This window comes from Ahaetulla prasina, chromosome 2 (assembly GCF_028640845.1).
Source record: "Ahaetulla prasina isolate Xishuangbanna chromosome 2, ASM2864084v1, whole genome shotgun sequence".
In the NCBI taxonomy this organism is placed as follows: domain Eukaryota; kingdom Metazoa; phylum Chordata; class Lepidosauria; order Squamata; family Colubridae; genus Ahaetulla; species Ahaetulla prasina.
The window spans coordinates 86465680-86481198 of record NC_080540.1 but is presented as its reverse complement, the minus strand read 5'-3'; the positions used below and the strand labels follow the sequence as shown (position 1 = coordinate 86481198).

The window sequence follows — 15519 nt, the reverse complement described above, 5'->3', positions numbered from 1 at the left end:
TCAAGCTTAGAATTTATATCTTTAGCTACTGTGCAGTGAAGTGACATTTTCATTGAACTATCCATCATGATTCCAAAATCCTTTTCTTGCTCAATCACTAACAGTTCAGATCCCATTAATATATGTGAAGCATGTGGTTTCTGGGACACTTTGCATTACTTTGCATTTGCTTGCACCAACTTTGCACAGCTTAAACCTAGGAGGGTTACAAAAACACATGTAAGTTGTTAATGGCTATTTACATAATAACCTCTAAGACTCCCAGAGCTGTTAAGGGAATTGATAAGTATATATTTTACAAAAAAATAATTCTTTTGATGCCCTCATCCATATTGGAAAGATCCTTTTGGAACTCTTTGAACTCTCTTTTTATTTTATTGTCCTAAACAGTTTAGCATCGAATTGTTTTCTTCTTGCCCATACTATTTATGAACAAATGAAATAGTCTTTGAACCAGCAACAAACCTACTTTGAGAATGTCCTCAATTTGACATTGGTGTCAACTCTTTCTTGTTCTATAGCCTATTTTCAGACCAAAAATGTTTGCTCTCTTACTCAATTGCTGCTGAAATTTTTTAGGAGTGTTTGGTGAGAAACTTCAAACAATTTGGATGTACAAATACACATTATTATAGGATCACTTCTGCCTTTATGGTTCCTAATAATCTTAGAAATGACAACATGTTTAGAATGACCAGTAACTTAGTGAGTGAGTGAAGCTACAATAGACCCCCTAAAAGGTGCTTGCAACCCAGTTTCAAAATTCCAATGGCTAGGGTTCCTCATAATCATGTAACCGCATTTTGGACACTCAGCAAGTGGCCTACATTTATTACTATTTGCGGAATTCCACATATTATATAGAATTTTTGCCCAAACTGGTGTTTAATTCCAATTTCCCTGTAAAAGCCGTCCATAGTGAACAATTGCTTAATGGCCATGGTGTTTGCTTAACAAACACTGCAAAAAGTTATCAAATTGACTTGGGCACATGACCCATTTTTTGACTGCCATGACTTGCCTGGCTCAATTACAGTCAGAGGTCGAAGACTACCTGCATTGTCTAAACTTTATGTTGTTGCTGTTCACTTCTAAAGCTGAAGTAGAATCCCGTTTTTAAACTTCATAGTTTCATTTTTAATTCATCTTTCACCTTCATTTTGTTCCATGCAGAGCATCTAAAAAAGCGCTTGGAGGATTATATGGCCCATTTTCCGAAAGTTAGGATTCTTCGAACTAAGAAGAGAGAAGGGCTAATAAGAACTCGAATGCTCGGAGCTTCTGCAGCAATAGGAGATGTTATTACCTTCTTAGATTCCCACTGTGAAGCAAATGTGAACTGGTTGCCACCCCTTCTAGGTAAGAATCCTATTTGAAATGCATTTCTGAATGATCAATTGTAGATGCAGTGTCTTTTTGAACAACCAGAATCTGACATTATCCAAGCCTTCTGGTGGCAGAGTAATATTTCGTTGACTTAACATTAGAATATCCACATACTTATTAGTATTCTAACAGTCAAATTGCTATGTTTTTTCCAATTTGGGATGGGGAATATGAAGACAATCAATTATTTCTTTTGCGCTCAGTTGAAGGCTGCTCTTCAATCACATTTCATTTTTCACAATTATTCATTTGATTTACAGTATATAGCCAAAATTAAAAAAAACAAAAACAGCCATACGAACAATGCAAACATTAAAACAGTTAAATGATTAAAATCTATACAGCATTATCACCAGGAGAGAGGAACAGTATTATGGCTTTACACTAATCCCCAGACCAGATGGCAAAGCCAAATCATCAGACCCTTCTGAAGACCATCCAGAGCCAACCTGACCTCAGCAGCAGAAATGTTCCTCCTCTAGGGTCCCGGCAAATGAGACTTTGTAGTGGATGAAACCCACAACAATCTTCTTCTGCTGGACCTGATGTCACTGGGGACAGGCAGTCCTTTAACTAAGTTGGCCCCATGCCATGTAGGGCTTTATAAGTTCCAAAGTTAATATCTAAATTATATCATTATATTACTGTATATTATATTGATATTTATAATACAATTTTTTATTTATTTTATTTATTATTTAAATTTGTATACCGCCCTTCTCCCGAAGGACTCAGGGCGGTTCACAGCCAGGTAAAAAATACACAATACACTATAAATATGATTAAAATACAGTTAAAAAACTTATTAAATTGGCCACAATTAAAATTTAAAAATAAAAACCCATTAAAAACCCATAGACTTAAAAAACTAACCCAGTCCAGCGCAGATGAATAAGTGAGTTTTAAGCTCGCGGCGAAAGGTTCGGAGGTCCGGAAGTTGACGGAGTCCTGGGGGGAGTTCGTTCCAGAGGGCGGGAGCCCCCACAGAGAAGGCCCTTCCCCTGGGTGTCGCCAGACGACACTGTCGCGCCGACGGCACCCTGAGGAGTCCCTCTCTGTGAGAGCGCACGGGTCGGTGAGAGGTATTCAGTAGCAGCAGGCGGTCCCGTAAATATTAAGTTACATTACATTGTAAGCTATAAAGCTTAGAAAGTACCTTGAATTAGACTGTGAAACAAATTTATAATCAATTCATCTCGTAGAGCAAAGGTGTAATGTGTGTAAGTCTAGGTGTACACATAATTGCTCCTTCCATGGCATTTTGCACAAACTGAAGCTTCCAAATACTTTTCAAGGGTAGCCCCATGTCAAGGGTGAAATGCTCCCGGTTCGGACCGGGTCACCTGATCCGGAAGCGACAGCAGCGGGTGGTTCAGAGAACTGGTAGCAAAAATTCCTCCTCCGCCCCCCCCCCCGCCCATGCCCAGCTGAGCCATGCAATCATGAGGTTTTTTGTTTTTTGTTTACTTTTAAAAGCATTTTTTCTTCAGCCGAAAAAATGCTTTAAAAAGTTAAAAAAATTGCCTCTAATGATCAGGCAACTCAGCTGGGATCGTCAGAACCTTTTAAAAGCATTTTTTACAACCTCTTCGGCCGAGTAGGTTGTAGAAAAAACACTTTTAAAAGTAAAAAAAAAAAGTTGGCCATGCCCATCCAGTCACATTACCCCCACCACCAAGCCATGCCCACAGAACCGTAACAAATTTTACATTTCACCACTGCCCCATGTAAAGTGTATTATAGTAATCTATGTGGAAGGAGACCAGAGTATGAATATGGGAGCATAGAGGGTGCGAGGGAGGATTGAGGAGGGTGCAAGGCAGTGGTGGGTTGCTACCGGTTCACCCTGGATCTGGCGAACTGGTTGCGGCAGGAGGCTCCGCCCTCCCGCCTGGATGTCTCTGTGCATGCGCAGAAGCATCACGCGTGAGTGAGCATGTCCACGAGTGAACTGGTAGCGACAGGATTTGAAACCCACTATTGGTGCAAGGGAATGTGCAAGAGGCACTACATGGGTCAAGGATGTACGAAGATACAAGAAGATGCATGACAAACACTGGACGGGTTGGGGAGGCTGTGCAAAGTTGCAAGATAGATACAGTGAGGGCTAAAGGGTGCACAGGGTCAGTGAATAGCCAATGGAAACACAGGAGGTGAGGAAAAGGACACAAATGGAGACACTTTTCCAGTAACTTGCAACCTTTTCTGCCAGCCTCCCCACTGAAAGGGAAAACCAGAAGGGAAGGTTGTAAATGGTGATCTTGTGATTGTGGGTGCTTGGCAACTGGTGCTAAGTGCAAATGGATTGCCAAGCACCCACATTTTCAATTAACCATCTGCAAACCTTGCTTAATGACAACAATGACAGGATTGTTGCACTAAGCGATGCAATCCAATGGTGGTGTGTTTTACAACCACATTGCTTAGTGATAGAAATTCCAGTCCCAATCAGTATCATTAACCAAGGACTGCCTGTGATCTTTTTCTAAGATTCTTTTTATGTTCTTCTGTAAGAGTGTTATATTGTTACAAATGAAAATATAAAATACATTTTTTTTATTCCCCAGACCGCATTGCTCGAAATCGCAAAACTATTGTTTGTCCAATGATTGATGTCATTGATCATGACCATTTTGGCTATGAAACACAAGCTGGAGATGCAATGCGAGGAGCATTTGACTGGGAGATGTATTATAAGCGAATCCCAATTCCTCCTGAATTACAGAAACCTGATCCCAGTGACCCTTTTGAGTGAGTTCATGAGACAAAGTGAATACTTGCTTAACAAGCTAAGAGGTTGTAGGTTTTCAGACAGATATAATTGCTACATGTTCTTTTTTCTTTCTCCTCTAAAAAGAAAGGAAATCAACAAAGATAAAAAATGAAGGTCAGTCACACAATGGACAAATTAAATCATGTAATTATATCATAGACTACTGTTCCTTGAAATAACATCCCCTTCCAGTTATCAAAATCACCTGTTTTCAAATTGGTTTCTCTTTTGTTTCTATACAGTTGGCACAAAAGTCTTTTACCAGAAGTGGTCTCTGTTTCTAAAAACATTATTTCCATTTCTGTTGGTATTCCCTCAATTATTGGGGTGAAGGTTAGACTCTCTACTAAGTATGAAGACAATAGGAGTTTGAAAGTCTGTGTCAAAAATACTGTCACTGGCATTTTTCCTTCTTCTACTGTAGTCAAGAATGTACCCCAGTCAAGAACATACCATTAAGTATGTACATTTGTGGTAGGTGTTGTTAAATGCTACCTGGTTTTCAGGTACAGATACGTATAGCAACAATTCTTCTAATTCCCTTGATCTGAGTTCTATCTCTACAGCTACAGTCTGTGTGCTTGTAAGAGGGAAATTTTGAAAAATAAAGGTCTAATATTTCTTGCTGAGTACAAGATTACACAGCTACTATCCAAAATATTAAAATACAGTGATCTCAATTCAGAATATTCACAGTGATCTCAATATAGAGATAGTCCTCCCTTAACAAAAAGAGCAGAGCTCCCTGGAGGTTTTGTCATATACTAAATCCCTGCAATCATTAAGCAGATCATCATGTGATCTGATTTGATTTTAGAACCATTTTTATTATGGTTATAAAGTGAGTCACAGTGGTTGTTAAGTAATATATTCTCCCAAATAGGTATTTCTTCCCAGAAACTGGCAAAAAATGTCACAAATCACATGATTGCAGGACATTGCAACTGATTATAAATCCAGTTTCCAAGCACCCAAAATATGATTATGTGATGGGGGAGGGGGGGGGCTGCAGCAGTCGTAAGTTCAAGGACGGGTTATGAGTAACTTGGGGGGGGGGTGTTTCATGGTAACTGAACCATCCTTAAGTGAGGACTGCCTGTATATACACTGTTGGAAGGACAATTATGTTTTATCTTATGTAGTAAAATAATGTTAAACATAAAGTATTTTAATGCTTACAGTTTTACATCTACAGTTGTTTAATCGCCAGTTATGTTGTCATCTACTTCATTTTCCAATATTTATATTGGAAATTGCATTTCTTGTTGCAGTTCCAGCTACTGTGTCAGCAAATTCTGTGTGCTAAGAGGGGACCAACAGCTTTTTTTAGTTCCATTCAATCATATCAATTCTTGGATACTGTCTAGACAAGTCCCTGCAGTTTCCTTAGCAAGGTTTTTCAAAAGTGGCTTGCTATTGCCTCCTTCCTGAGGCTGGGACGAAGGGACTAGCCCAAGGTCACTCAGCCAGCTTTGTGCCTAAGCAAGACTAGAACTCACAGTCTCCCAATTCCCAGCCTGATGCTTTAACCATTGCACTAAATTGGCTCTCTATCAACAGTGTACATACATTATAACACTTTTTTATATAACGTACTTCATATGTTATGTGCTTCATTATATTTATTAATATAAAATAAATTTGAACTGCATCTAGCTGTTAATTTTTTTATTTTTTCCAGTGATTTTCTCCATTTATTATGTCCTTCCTTCTCTGAAAGTTCAGGAGGCACTAATTTTCTACATTCAACGGATTCAGTGCTTTCTTCTCTGCTTTATGAATACATGGTCTTGCCATTCTGTTTCCTGTTGTTTCTGCTATAGCACATATTTGGCTTTTCTGAAACATAGTTGCCTTCTCTTCCATCAGTGAATACCAGTTTTCTGAGGGATCTTTCAAAGTTATTTATGCCACTCTGATTTGAATTAAGTCTGAAGAAAATCATTTCAAGGTTCTGGCAACATTATCCTTTTTCTGCATGAAGCTGCTAAAGAGAAAAAAGCAAAAAGAGTGGTGATAAAAAGAACAATATAGATTTTTTACCCTGAGGAATCTTTATTTTCTTATAGAAAAAATTCTGAACATTAGTTTTTCTAGGTGTGCACCTGTATATAACTTGTTCAACAACTTCTACAGCTTAAAGAATTCTTGATTACGTTCCCCTTTTCCTCACATACTTCATGCGACTGGTTTTTCTAGGTTTGTTTTCAACTGTCATACCAATAACTGTTCTAAATTTTTTCTATCCTTCATTTTAATATGTTTTGTTTTAGATGTTTTAACATGTGTGTTTTCAGATAAGATATTCCTCTTCTTTTCAATCACACTTGGCCAATAAAAATTCTATTCTATTCTATTCTATTCTATTCTATTCTATTCTATTCTATTCTATTCTATTCTATTCTATTCTATTCACTCTTCTGGCCTCAACTCTGTATCTTAAAGGCTCCATTCCACAAATACCAAGTTAGCAGGAACAAACTTCTGTCCTCATCTAGGCACAATCTTTACCCATTCTACTTTGGGAAGAAAATGATACCATAAAATCTCATAAGTGATGTCAAACAGTTACTGAACAGGCTTGCAAGAATCATCCAGCCTGTTTATTAGCATCTCTTTGGCATCAGGTTGTTAACAATATCAGATTCCTATAGTTTCTTTGACTTCCCCCAAAGTTCCTCTTCTGTTCCAGAAGTTGCTGTATAATATAAATGACATTGTAATCAAAGTGCAAAGTAGCCAAAGTGGGAAGTGAAATGCAATGTGAAAGTTGTACATATAATTTGGGCAGACTTCATTTAAATATTTATAATATGGAATTTAATTTTTCTCTTAAGGTCTCCAGTTATGGCTGGAGGATTGTTTGCAGTTGATAGAAGATGGTTCTGGGAACTTGGAGGATATGATGCAGGCCTAGAAATATGGGGAGGAGAGCAGTATGAAATATCATTTAAGGTGAGTTATTGAAAAGATATTGTATAATATTTTGATGGAGTATGACTTGGTTAAAAAAAACTTGTTTGTATATATAAAATTATTGAAAAAAGACGAATTTAAGCAATTTAAAAATACTTGTTAAAATAATTAAAAATCTTGTTACGAATCGAATGCTTCTGTTGAATTGCCTAATGACCCCTAATTTATGGTATCTGATTATTAGTATATGAGAGGTCAATTTTCCTGAAACTAAATGTTTTACATAAAGATCAGGCTAAATTAGTTAAGTGTACCAGGATTGTCACTTTTAAATGCCAACTGAGCTCTGGTTTGATAGGTAAGAATAGAATTGTGAGTACTCAGTCGCTACAGGAAAAAAAAGTCTTAACAAATACTTCATCCTTGTTCCTAAGCCAAAGTATTATTTATGTCTTAATGGACACAGTGTACCGGGTGTATTTCATTTGGGTAATATACTTAACAAAACATGGATAAATGGTAAATATCTTAAATACTACATCTGTGATTCATTCTTCTATAACTGTGTCGTTTTGTATAGCAATCAAATAAGATAGGTACAGATAACCAATAGATAGTTAGGTTTGCAGAAAAAACTGTTTCAACCAGCCTGCCATCCATTGAGGACCTGTATACTGCATGGGTCAGAAAGAGGGTTGAGAAAATATCTACAGATCCCACATATCCTGGACATAAACTATTTCAATTCCTCCCTTTGAGACACTGCTATAGAGCATTACATGCCAAAATAACTAGGGACAAAGACAGTTCTTTTCCTTGTGCCATCACTCTGCTGAACACTTAATTTCCATAGTTCTGTCTTATGTTTAAGTATATTTCCATGTACTATTGCTACATTACTTTTATCCTTCTCATCTGTTCCACTACCTTTTCTATTGGTATCATTGTTATAATTGTTATCCTTTGCTATTATTATAATTATTATTACTTTGTAATAATGCAATTGCATGTACACTGAGAGCTTATTTGAGAGAAATTCCTTGTGTGTTTAATCACACTTGGCCAATAAAGTGTTCTGTTCTGTTCCGCTCCGTTCCGTTCCGTTCTGTTCCATACCACACCACTCCACTCACCTTCCACATGTTCCCTCGGCTCTTCTCACAGAGTGGTAAATTATTCATCTGTGACTGGTTTATAGTTAACTGTATTGTCTAAATTTTAAGCAATGCAATTAGAACACATTATCTAACCATAAACTAATCTATTACAAACCTTGAATATACTCTGGGTGTTTTATGGCAGTGCAAAATAGTGTGAAAGAGCCAGGTGGCATAAAATACAGTATTTTGTTCATCCATGGAAAAGCCAATGGATATGTGCAGGAACTAACTGTAGCACATTTGCTATTTAATTTTTTTTCTGAGTGAGCATGTTATCTAAATATACGGTAAGAAATCATATTGGTGTACTTTTACTATTAATCATGGTTTTAAAGCAGTAAGTGTTTGAGTCATCATGGAAATGAAATAATATTCATATTATTACTTCACTTTAGAGAGTTTTTTCATGTATCACTGATCCACTGACTAATAAGAGTATATTTGTAAAGGAAGGCTAAGTTCAAGCAAATGGTTAAATTCTTATCACTGTTTTACATTAAAGATAAATAGCTTTGGGAAGTAACCAATTAAATACCAGATAAATATTTTAATAGATGAATTGGTCTGTATGATTTGTAAATTTACTTGTTTATAATAAATGTAATTACTATTAACCTACTTTATTAGTTACTGAAAGTTAACTATTGGTTTGACAAACATCATTATTTAATTAAGAATATAAATATTTTACAAATATTACTTTTCTTTGCTCTGTGTTTTACTTCAGAAAATTAATAGTATGTCTACTTTAATAAGTCCTTTATCCATTTGAAGAGACAATTTCAGCATGAATCCAGTGGGAGACTAGCAAAAACATTGCACTGTTGTAGATAATTCAGTCTTGCTAACAACAAGATGTAGCTCCCTTGATAATTATAATTTCTTGTCTTCTGTTTTGTCTGAATAGTTTTTCTGAATATAAACTGCTTAGTGTTCTTAGGATTCTATCAAACTACATTGATTTGGCAATTAATATGTAATAAATGAAATGTTCTTCCCATTGTTTATCTCCAAAAACAGTAATAAAGACATACTGGGGGTTTCTTGTTTCCCCTTTGATTCCATTTATCCATTTTACTATTGTGTATAGAGAACCGGTATAACAGTGTAGTTCTCTGTGGGAGAGGTACAAACAACACTCATCATTTCTAGTTGGACCTTTTCTAAAACAGTAGTTCCCAAGAGTGATGACAGTTCCTGGGAAAGTTTTTTGTTTCTGAAATGCTAGAGTAGATATTCACTGCTTGATATTCAGGAAATAAAGCTACTTTATTCATTTGACTAGTTACACACAATATTTCAAAGAGTTTTGTTTCATGCCAGAAATGATAATTTATGGTGGGTTATATTCACTCTAATTAATCCCAGTTAAGTCCTTTCTATTTCTCTTCCTTTGTGCAATAGAAAATGATATTTAATTGAAAGGGTATACTTTCAGAAATTAAAATCAATTAATGCATTCAACTGCGGTTGATAGAAGTCACCATTTTGATGAAATTATAACAAAAAACCCTTATTTTTTAAACTACATCTTGTTTTAAGGATTCATTGACATATAAAACGACCCCAAAAAATCAGCCACTGAAGAACAGAATAAATTAAGTTTGGACAACTTCCAAAATAATGTTTTCTGTATTTTAAAGACCAAATTTGCAACGTGTGTTAAGCCAAATTATTCAGTTATTTGTCCTAGTTAACATTCTCCTTAGGGTAAGTTATTTTTATTAGTAAGTTTATGTTCATTATCCTCTTCAAACTTGATTTAGTCACGATCAAAAATAATTAATATGCATTGATAGATGAAAGAAAAAAAGAAAAAAGAAAACAAGAAAGAAAGGATCAAGTTAATTTAGACTTAGCATAATTTTATTGTCACCTTACACTAATCGGCATACATTAAAATTAAATTTTATTGCATACAGCTCTCAAAGGGTCACCACCTCCAATATACACTACCTAAACATGTCAAGAATATAAATAAATAAATAAATAAATATGCTAATAGCCACATACCTACATATATTATATGGCACAGAGAAACAACACAGTCTAGTTTGGATGTATACACATACATGGCGAGAAAAACGATCTTGCAAGTTTACCAGACAGATGGCATAGGGAACAAAGCTGTTACAGAATCTGGAAGTCCTGCTAGAAATACTTTGAAACCTCCTCCCAAAGGGGAGCAACAGAAACAGACCATAAAGTGGGTATGTGGTATCTCTAACAATGCTTTGATCTCTAGGCACATAGCGCTTATAAACAGTTTCCTGAATAATGGGAAGCAAGCTTCCTAAAATCTTCTTGGCTGTCCTTACCACTCTCTGTATGGACTTTCTATCTGAGGCACTGCTACTACCAAACCAAACATTGTTGTAATTTGTTAAAACGCTCTCAATCATGCACCTGTAAAAAGTGGCCAGGACAGAAGGCTAAAGATGTGCTCTCCTCATCTGATATAGGAAATGCAGACAATGGTTTGCACGCTTCAGTAAAGATGATGTGTGGAGAGACCTGCACCCCCAGATACATACTATTGACAACTAATAATAATAATAATAATAACAACAACAACAACAACAACAATAATAATAATATTTTAATTTGTATACCGCCCTTCTCCCGAAGGACTCAGGGCGGTGCACAGCCAAAATAAAATACAAAAAGAACAATACATATAATATTAAGAACAACCCCTTAAAAAACTTATTCAATTGGCCAAAAATTTAAAATACAATAACACCCTATAAGATTTACAAAAATTTAAAACCCATAAAAGCAAATTAAAAATTTTTAACATCAAGCCAGTCCAGCTAAATGGAATAAATAGATTTTAAGTTCACGGCGAAAGGTCCGAAGGTCGGATAGTTGACGAAGTCCAGGGGGAAGTTCATTCCACAGGGTAGGAGCCCCCAAAGAGAAGGCCCTCCCCCTAGGGGCCGCCAGTCGACATTGCTTGGCTGACGGCACCCTAAGGAGTCCCTCTCTGTGAGAATGCACCGGTTGCTAGGAGATAGAAGATGGCAGTAGACGGTCCCGTAAATATCCTGGTCCTAAGCCAAGGAGTGCTTTGAAGGTAGTCACCAATACCTTGAAGCGCACCCGGAAGACAACAGGCAGCCAGTGCAGTCTGCGCAGGATGGGTGTTACATGGGAGCTCCGAACCACTCCCTCTATCACCCGCGCAGCTGCATTCTGGACTAACTGGAGTCTCCGGGTGCTCTTCAAGGGGAGCCCCATATAGAGAGCATTGCAATAGTCCAAGCGAGAGGTCACGAGAGCATGAGTGACCGTGCATAAGGCATCCCGGTCCAGGAAGGGGCGCAACTGGCGAATCAGGTGAACCTAATAAAAAGCTCTCCTGGAGACGGTCATCAAATGGTCTTCGAAAGACAACCGCCCATCCAGGAGAACGCCCAAGTTGTGCACCCTTTCCATCGGGGCCAATGACTCGCCCCCAACAGTCAGCCGCAGCTGCAGCTGACTGTACTGGGGTGCTGGCATCCACAGCCACTCCGTCTTGGAGGGATTAAGCTTGAGCCTGTTCCTCCCCATCCAGACCCGTACGGCTTCCAGACACTGGGACAATACTTCAATAGCTTCATTGGGGTGGCCTGGGGTGGAAAAGTACAGCTGCGTATCATCAGCGTACAGTTGGTATCTCACCCCAAAACCACTGAAGATCTCGCCCAGCGGCTTCATATAGATGTTGAACAGGAGAGGCGAGAGAATCGATCCCTGCGGCACCCCACACATGAGGCACCTCGGGGTCGATCTCTGCCCCCCTGTCAACACCGTCTGCGTCCAGTCAGAGAGGTAGGAGGAGAACCACCGATAAACGGTGCCTCCCACTCCCAGACCCTCCAACTGGCGCAGCAAGATACCATGGTCGATGGTATCGAAAGCCGCTGAGAGGTCTAATAGGACCAGGGCAGAGGAGTAACCCTTATCCCTGGCCCTCCAGAGATCATCCACCAACGCGACCAAAGCCATCTCCGTACTGTATCCGGGCCGGAAGCCGGGCTGGAACGGGTCTAGATAGACGGTTTCATCCAGGTACTGGGGTAATTGACGTGCCACTGCACTCTCTACAACCTTCGCCGTAAAACGAAGGTTGGAGACTGGACGGTAATTTCCTAAAACAGCTGGGTCCAGGGAAGGCTTCTTGAGGAGAGGTCTCACCACCGCCTCTTTCAAGGCAGCGGGAAAGACCCCCTCCTGCAAAGAAGCATTTGTAATCCCCCGGAGCCTAGTACCAATTCTGGGGTTGGTACTAGGCTTACGTGGTATAGTGCTCAAAAGAAACCTAAGAAGAAGAAAACTTCAGATGTGATGAATAGAATTATGCCGTATCGTATGTTTTTTTGTACCCCCTTTATGTGGTGTCCTTGTGGTGTCGTGTTACCTCCTGCGTGGCCAGCACTAACAAGAAGGGACACGGGTCCAGTAAACATGTGGTGGCATTCAACCTTCCCAGTAACCTGTCCATGTCCTCGGGAGTCACAGGGTCAAAACTATCCCAAACGGTCTCAACAAGACGAGTCTCGAAACTCTCGCCTGGATCTACCCAATTTTGATCCAATCCTTCCCGAAGCTGAACAATTTTATCGTATAGATAACCGTTAAACTCCTCAGCACGCCCTTGTAATGGGTCCTCCCACCCTTCCTGTTGAAGGAGAGAGCGGGTAACCCGAAACAGGGCGGCCGGGCGGTTATCTGCCGACGCAATGAGGGAGGAAACGTAAGAACGCTTTGCTTCCTCAACAGTCAGCCGCAGCTGCATTCTGACTAACTGAGTCTCCGGTGCTCTTCAAGGAGCCCCATATAGAGAGCATTGCAATAGTCCAAGCGAGAGGTCACGAGCATGAGTGACCGTGCATAAGGCATCCCGGTCCAGGAAGGCTTCTTGAGGAGAGGTCTCACCACCGCCTCTTTCAAGGCAGCGGAAAGACCCCTCCTGCAAAGAAGCATTTGTAATCCCAGCCTAGTACCAATTCTGGGGTTGGTACTAGGCTTACGGTATAGTGCTCAAAAGAAACCTAAGAAGAAGAAAACTTCAGATGTGATGAATAGAATTATGCCGTATCGTATGTTTTTTGTACCCCTTTATGTGGTGTCCTTGTGGTGTCGTGTTACCTCCTGCGTGGCCAGCACTAACAAGAAGGGACACGGGTCCAGTAAACATGTGGTGGCATTCAACCTTCCCAGTAACCTGTCCATGTCCTCGGGAGTCACAGGGTCAAAACTATCCCAAACGGTCTCAACAAGACGAGTCTCGAAACTCTCGCCTGGATCTACCCAATTTTGATCCAATCCTTCCCGAAGCTGAACAATTTTATCGTATGGATAACCGTTAAACTCCTCAGCACGCCCTTGTAATGGGTCCTCCCACCCTTCCTGTTGAAGGAGAGAGCGGGTAACCCGAAACAGGGCGGCCGGGCGGTTATCTGCCGACGCAATGAGGGAGGAAACGTAAGAACGCTTTGCTTCCCTCAATGCCACTAGGTAGGTCTTACTATAGGACCTAACTAGTGTCCGGTCAGCCTCAGAACGGCTGGATCTCCAGGCACTCTCTAGGCGTCTTCTCCGGCGTTTCATCTCCCTCAGCTCCTCGGAGAACCAAGGGGCTGGTTGAGATCTACGCCGGGTCAGAGGCCGCAAAGGCACGACACGGTCCAAAGCTCCAGCCGCGACTACTTCTTCAGTTGTGTCGCGGGCCAGGTTCTCAGGAAACGGCCCAAGCTCCATCAGGAACCTCTCTGGGTCCATCAGGCGCCTGAGACAGAACCAACGCATTGGTTCCGTCTCCCTGCGGTGATGAGTAGCGGTCCGAAAGTCCAGACGAAGAAGAGAATGATCTGACCATGACAAAGGCTCAATAACTAAATCATTTAAAATCAGATCATTTGCCCACTGGCCAGAGACAAAAATCAGATCTAGAGTGCCTCCCCCGATGTGGGTAGGGCCGTCCACTAATTGAGTCAGGTCCATGGCCGTCATGGAAGCCATGAACTCCCGAGCCGTCAAGGATGCCATGCCAGCTGATGGCAAGTTGAAATCCCCCATGACCAACAGTCTAGGGGTTTCAACTGCCAACCCGGCCAACAACTCCAACAGCTCGGGCACGGCTGTTGTCATGCAGCAAGGAGCCAGGTACGTGATCAACAAGCCCACCTGAGTCCTACGACTCCACTTCACATAGAGGGATTCACAACCAGCTATCTGAGGCACAGTGGTCTCCCTCGGTTCCAGGCTTTCATTAATAATAACCGCCACCCCGCCGCCCCTACCTTGGGCCCTTGGCTGATGGAATGCTCGGAAACCTGGTGGGCACATCTCCACTAGGGGAACCCCCCCTTCCGTGCCCAACCAGGTCTCTGTAATGCCCATAATGTCCGTGGTCCCCTCCTGAATTAGATCTGAGATCAGGGGGGCTTTGTTAACCACGGACCTTGCATTGCATAACATCAGCCGGAGGCCCAAGTCCCGAGTACTCTGGCCACCTGGGGAATGGGAAGAAGCAGGGGGGCCGGAGCACACGATCACTCTTAAATAGCGAGGGCGTACTCCCAAAACCTGATGTGCTCCCCTCTTCCGCCATATCTGCCTCTCCCACTTACCATGTCAATAGCACAACCCTGATAAGCTGGAACGAAACCCTCCCCCCACCTCCCTCGGACGTAACTTAATGCCGCGAACGCACATTGGACTTGGCTCCCTCCCCAACGGGTTTCCCTCCCCACCCATTCCCCTTCCCCCCCCCAACCCAGACCCGTCAATTTTCATCCTCCCCATAAAATTCCCATTAAAACTCCCCTTAAAAAATCGGTTAAAACAGTTAATTAAAAATACCCTAAGTCTCCTATTCTTGGCATGCCACCTCTCGGGGTTCCAAAACCCGTCCTCAAGATGGGCCCTGTCCTATTGTTTGCTTGTTTCTTTTTTCTTCTGTATGCTTATACTTCGTTATATTACCTCATATATATGTTTATATACTATATAATCTTTTTATGTGATGCTTATATATATTGTTGTGACAAAATAAATAAAATAAAATAAATAAAAATATCTGAATAAGACAAATAAAAGAACTATGCTATGGAAGAGTGGTGATTCTAAGCTCCTGATTTTACTGAAAGTAAAGAGTAGATTTACACAGAGTATGGTTTTTAAGGGGGGTTTTAATGTTTAAAAGTCAGTATAAAGAAGGGAAAATTAGAAATTAAATCCTTATCTACTTTTTCCAGACAGCTCATTTTCGGTCTTTCTTTCCTTTCTTTCCTC

At 40.4% G+C, this 15519-nt stretch overlaps 1 protein-coding gene across 2 annotated transcripts in view; it reads left to right on the top strand.

Annotated features, from left to right (window-relative positions):
• The window catches only part of GALNT10 (polypeptide N-acetylgalactosaminyltransferase 10), a 62757-nt gene that overhangs the window by 26090 nt on the left and 21148 nt on the right, over positions 1–15519 (top strand). For both annotated transcript variants that reach the window (XM_058169438.1, XM_058169439.1), the window contains 3 exons: positions 1174–1359; positions 3954–4137; positions 6997–7114. In XM_058169438.1, coding sequence (XP_058025421.1) covers positions 1174–1359; positions 3954–4137; positions 6997–7114 — 488 coding nt within the window. The remainder of the gene's footprint in view (positions 1–1173; positions 1360–3953; positions 4138–6996; positions 7115–15519) is intronic.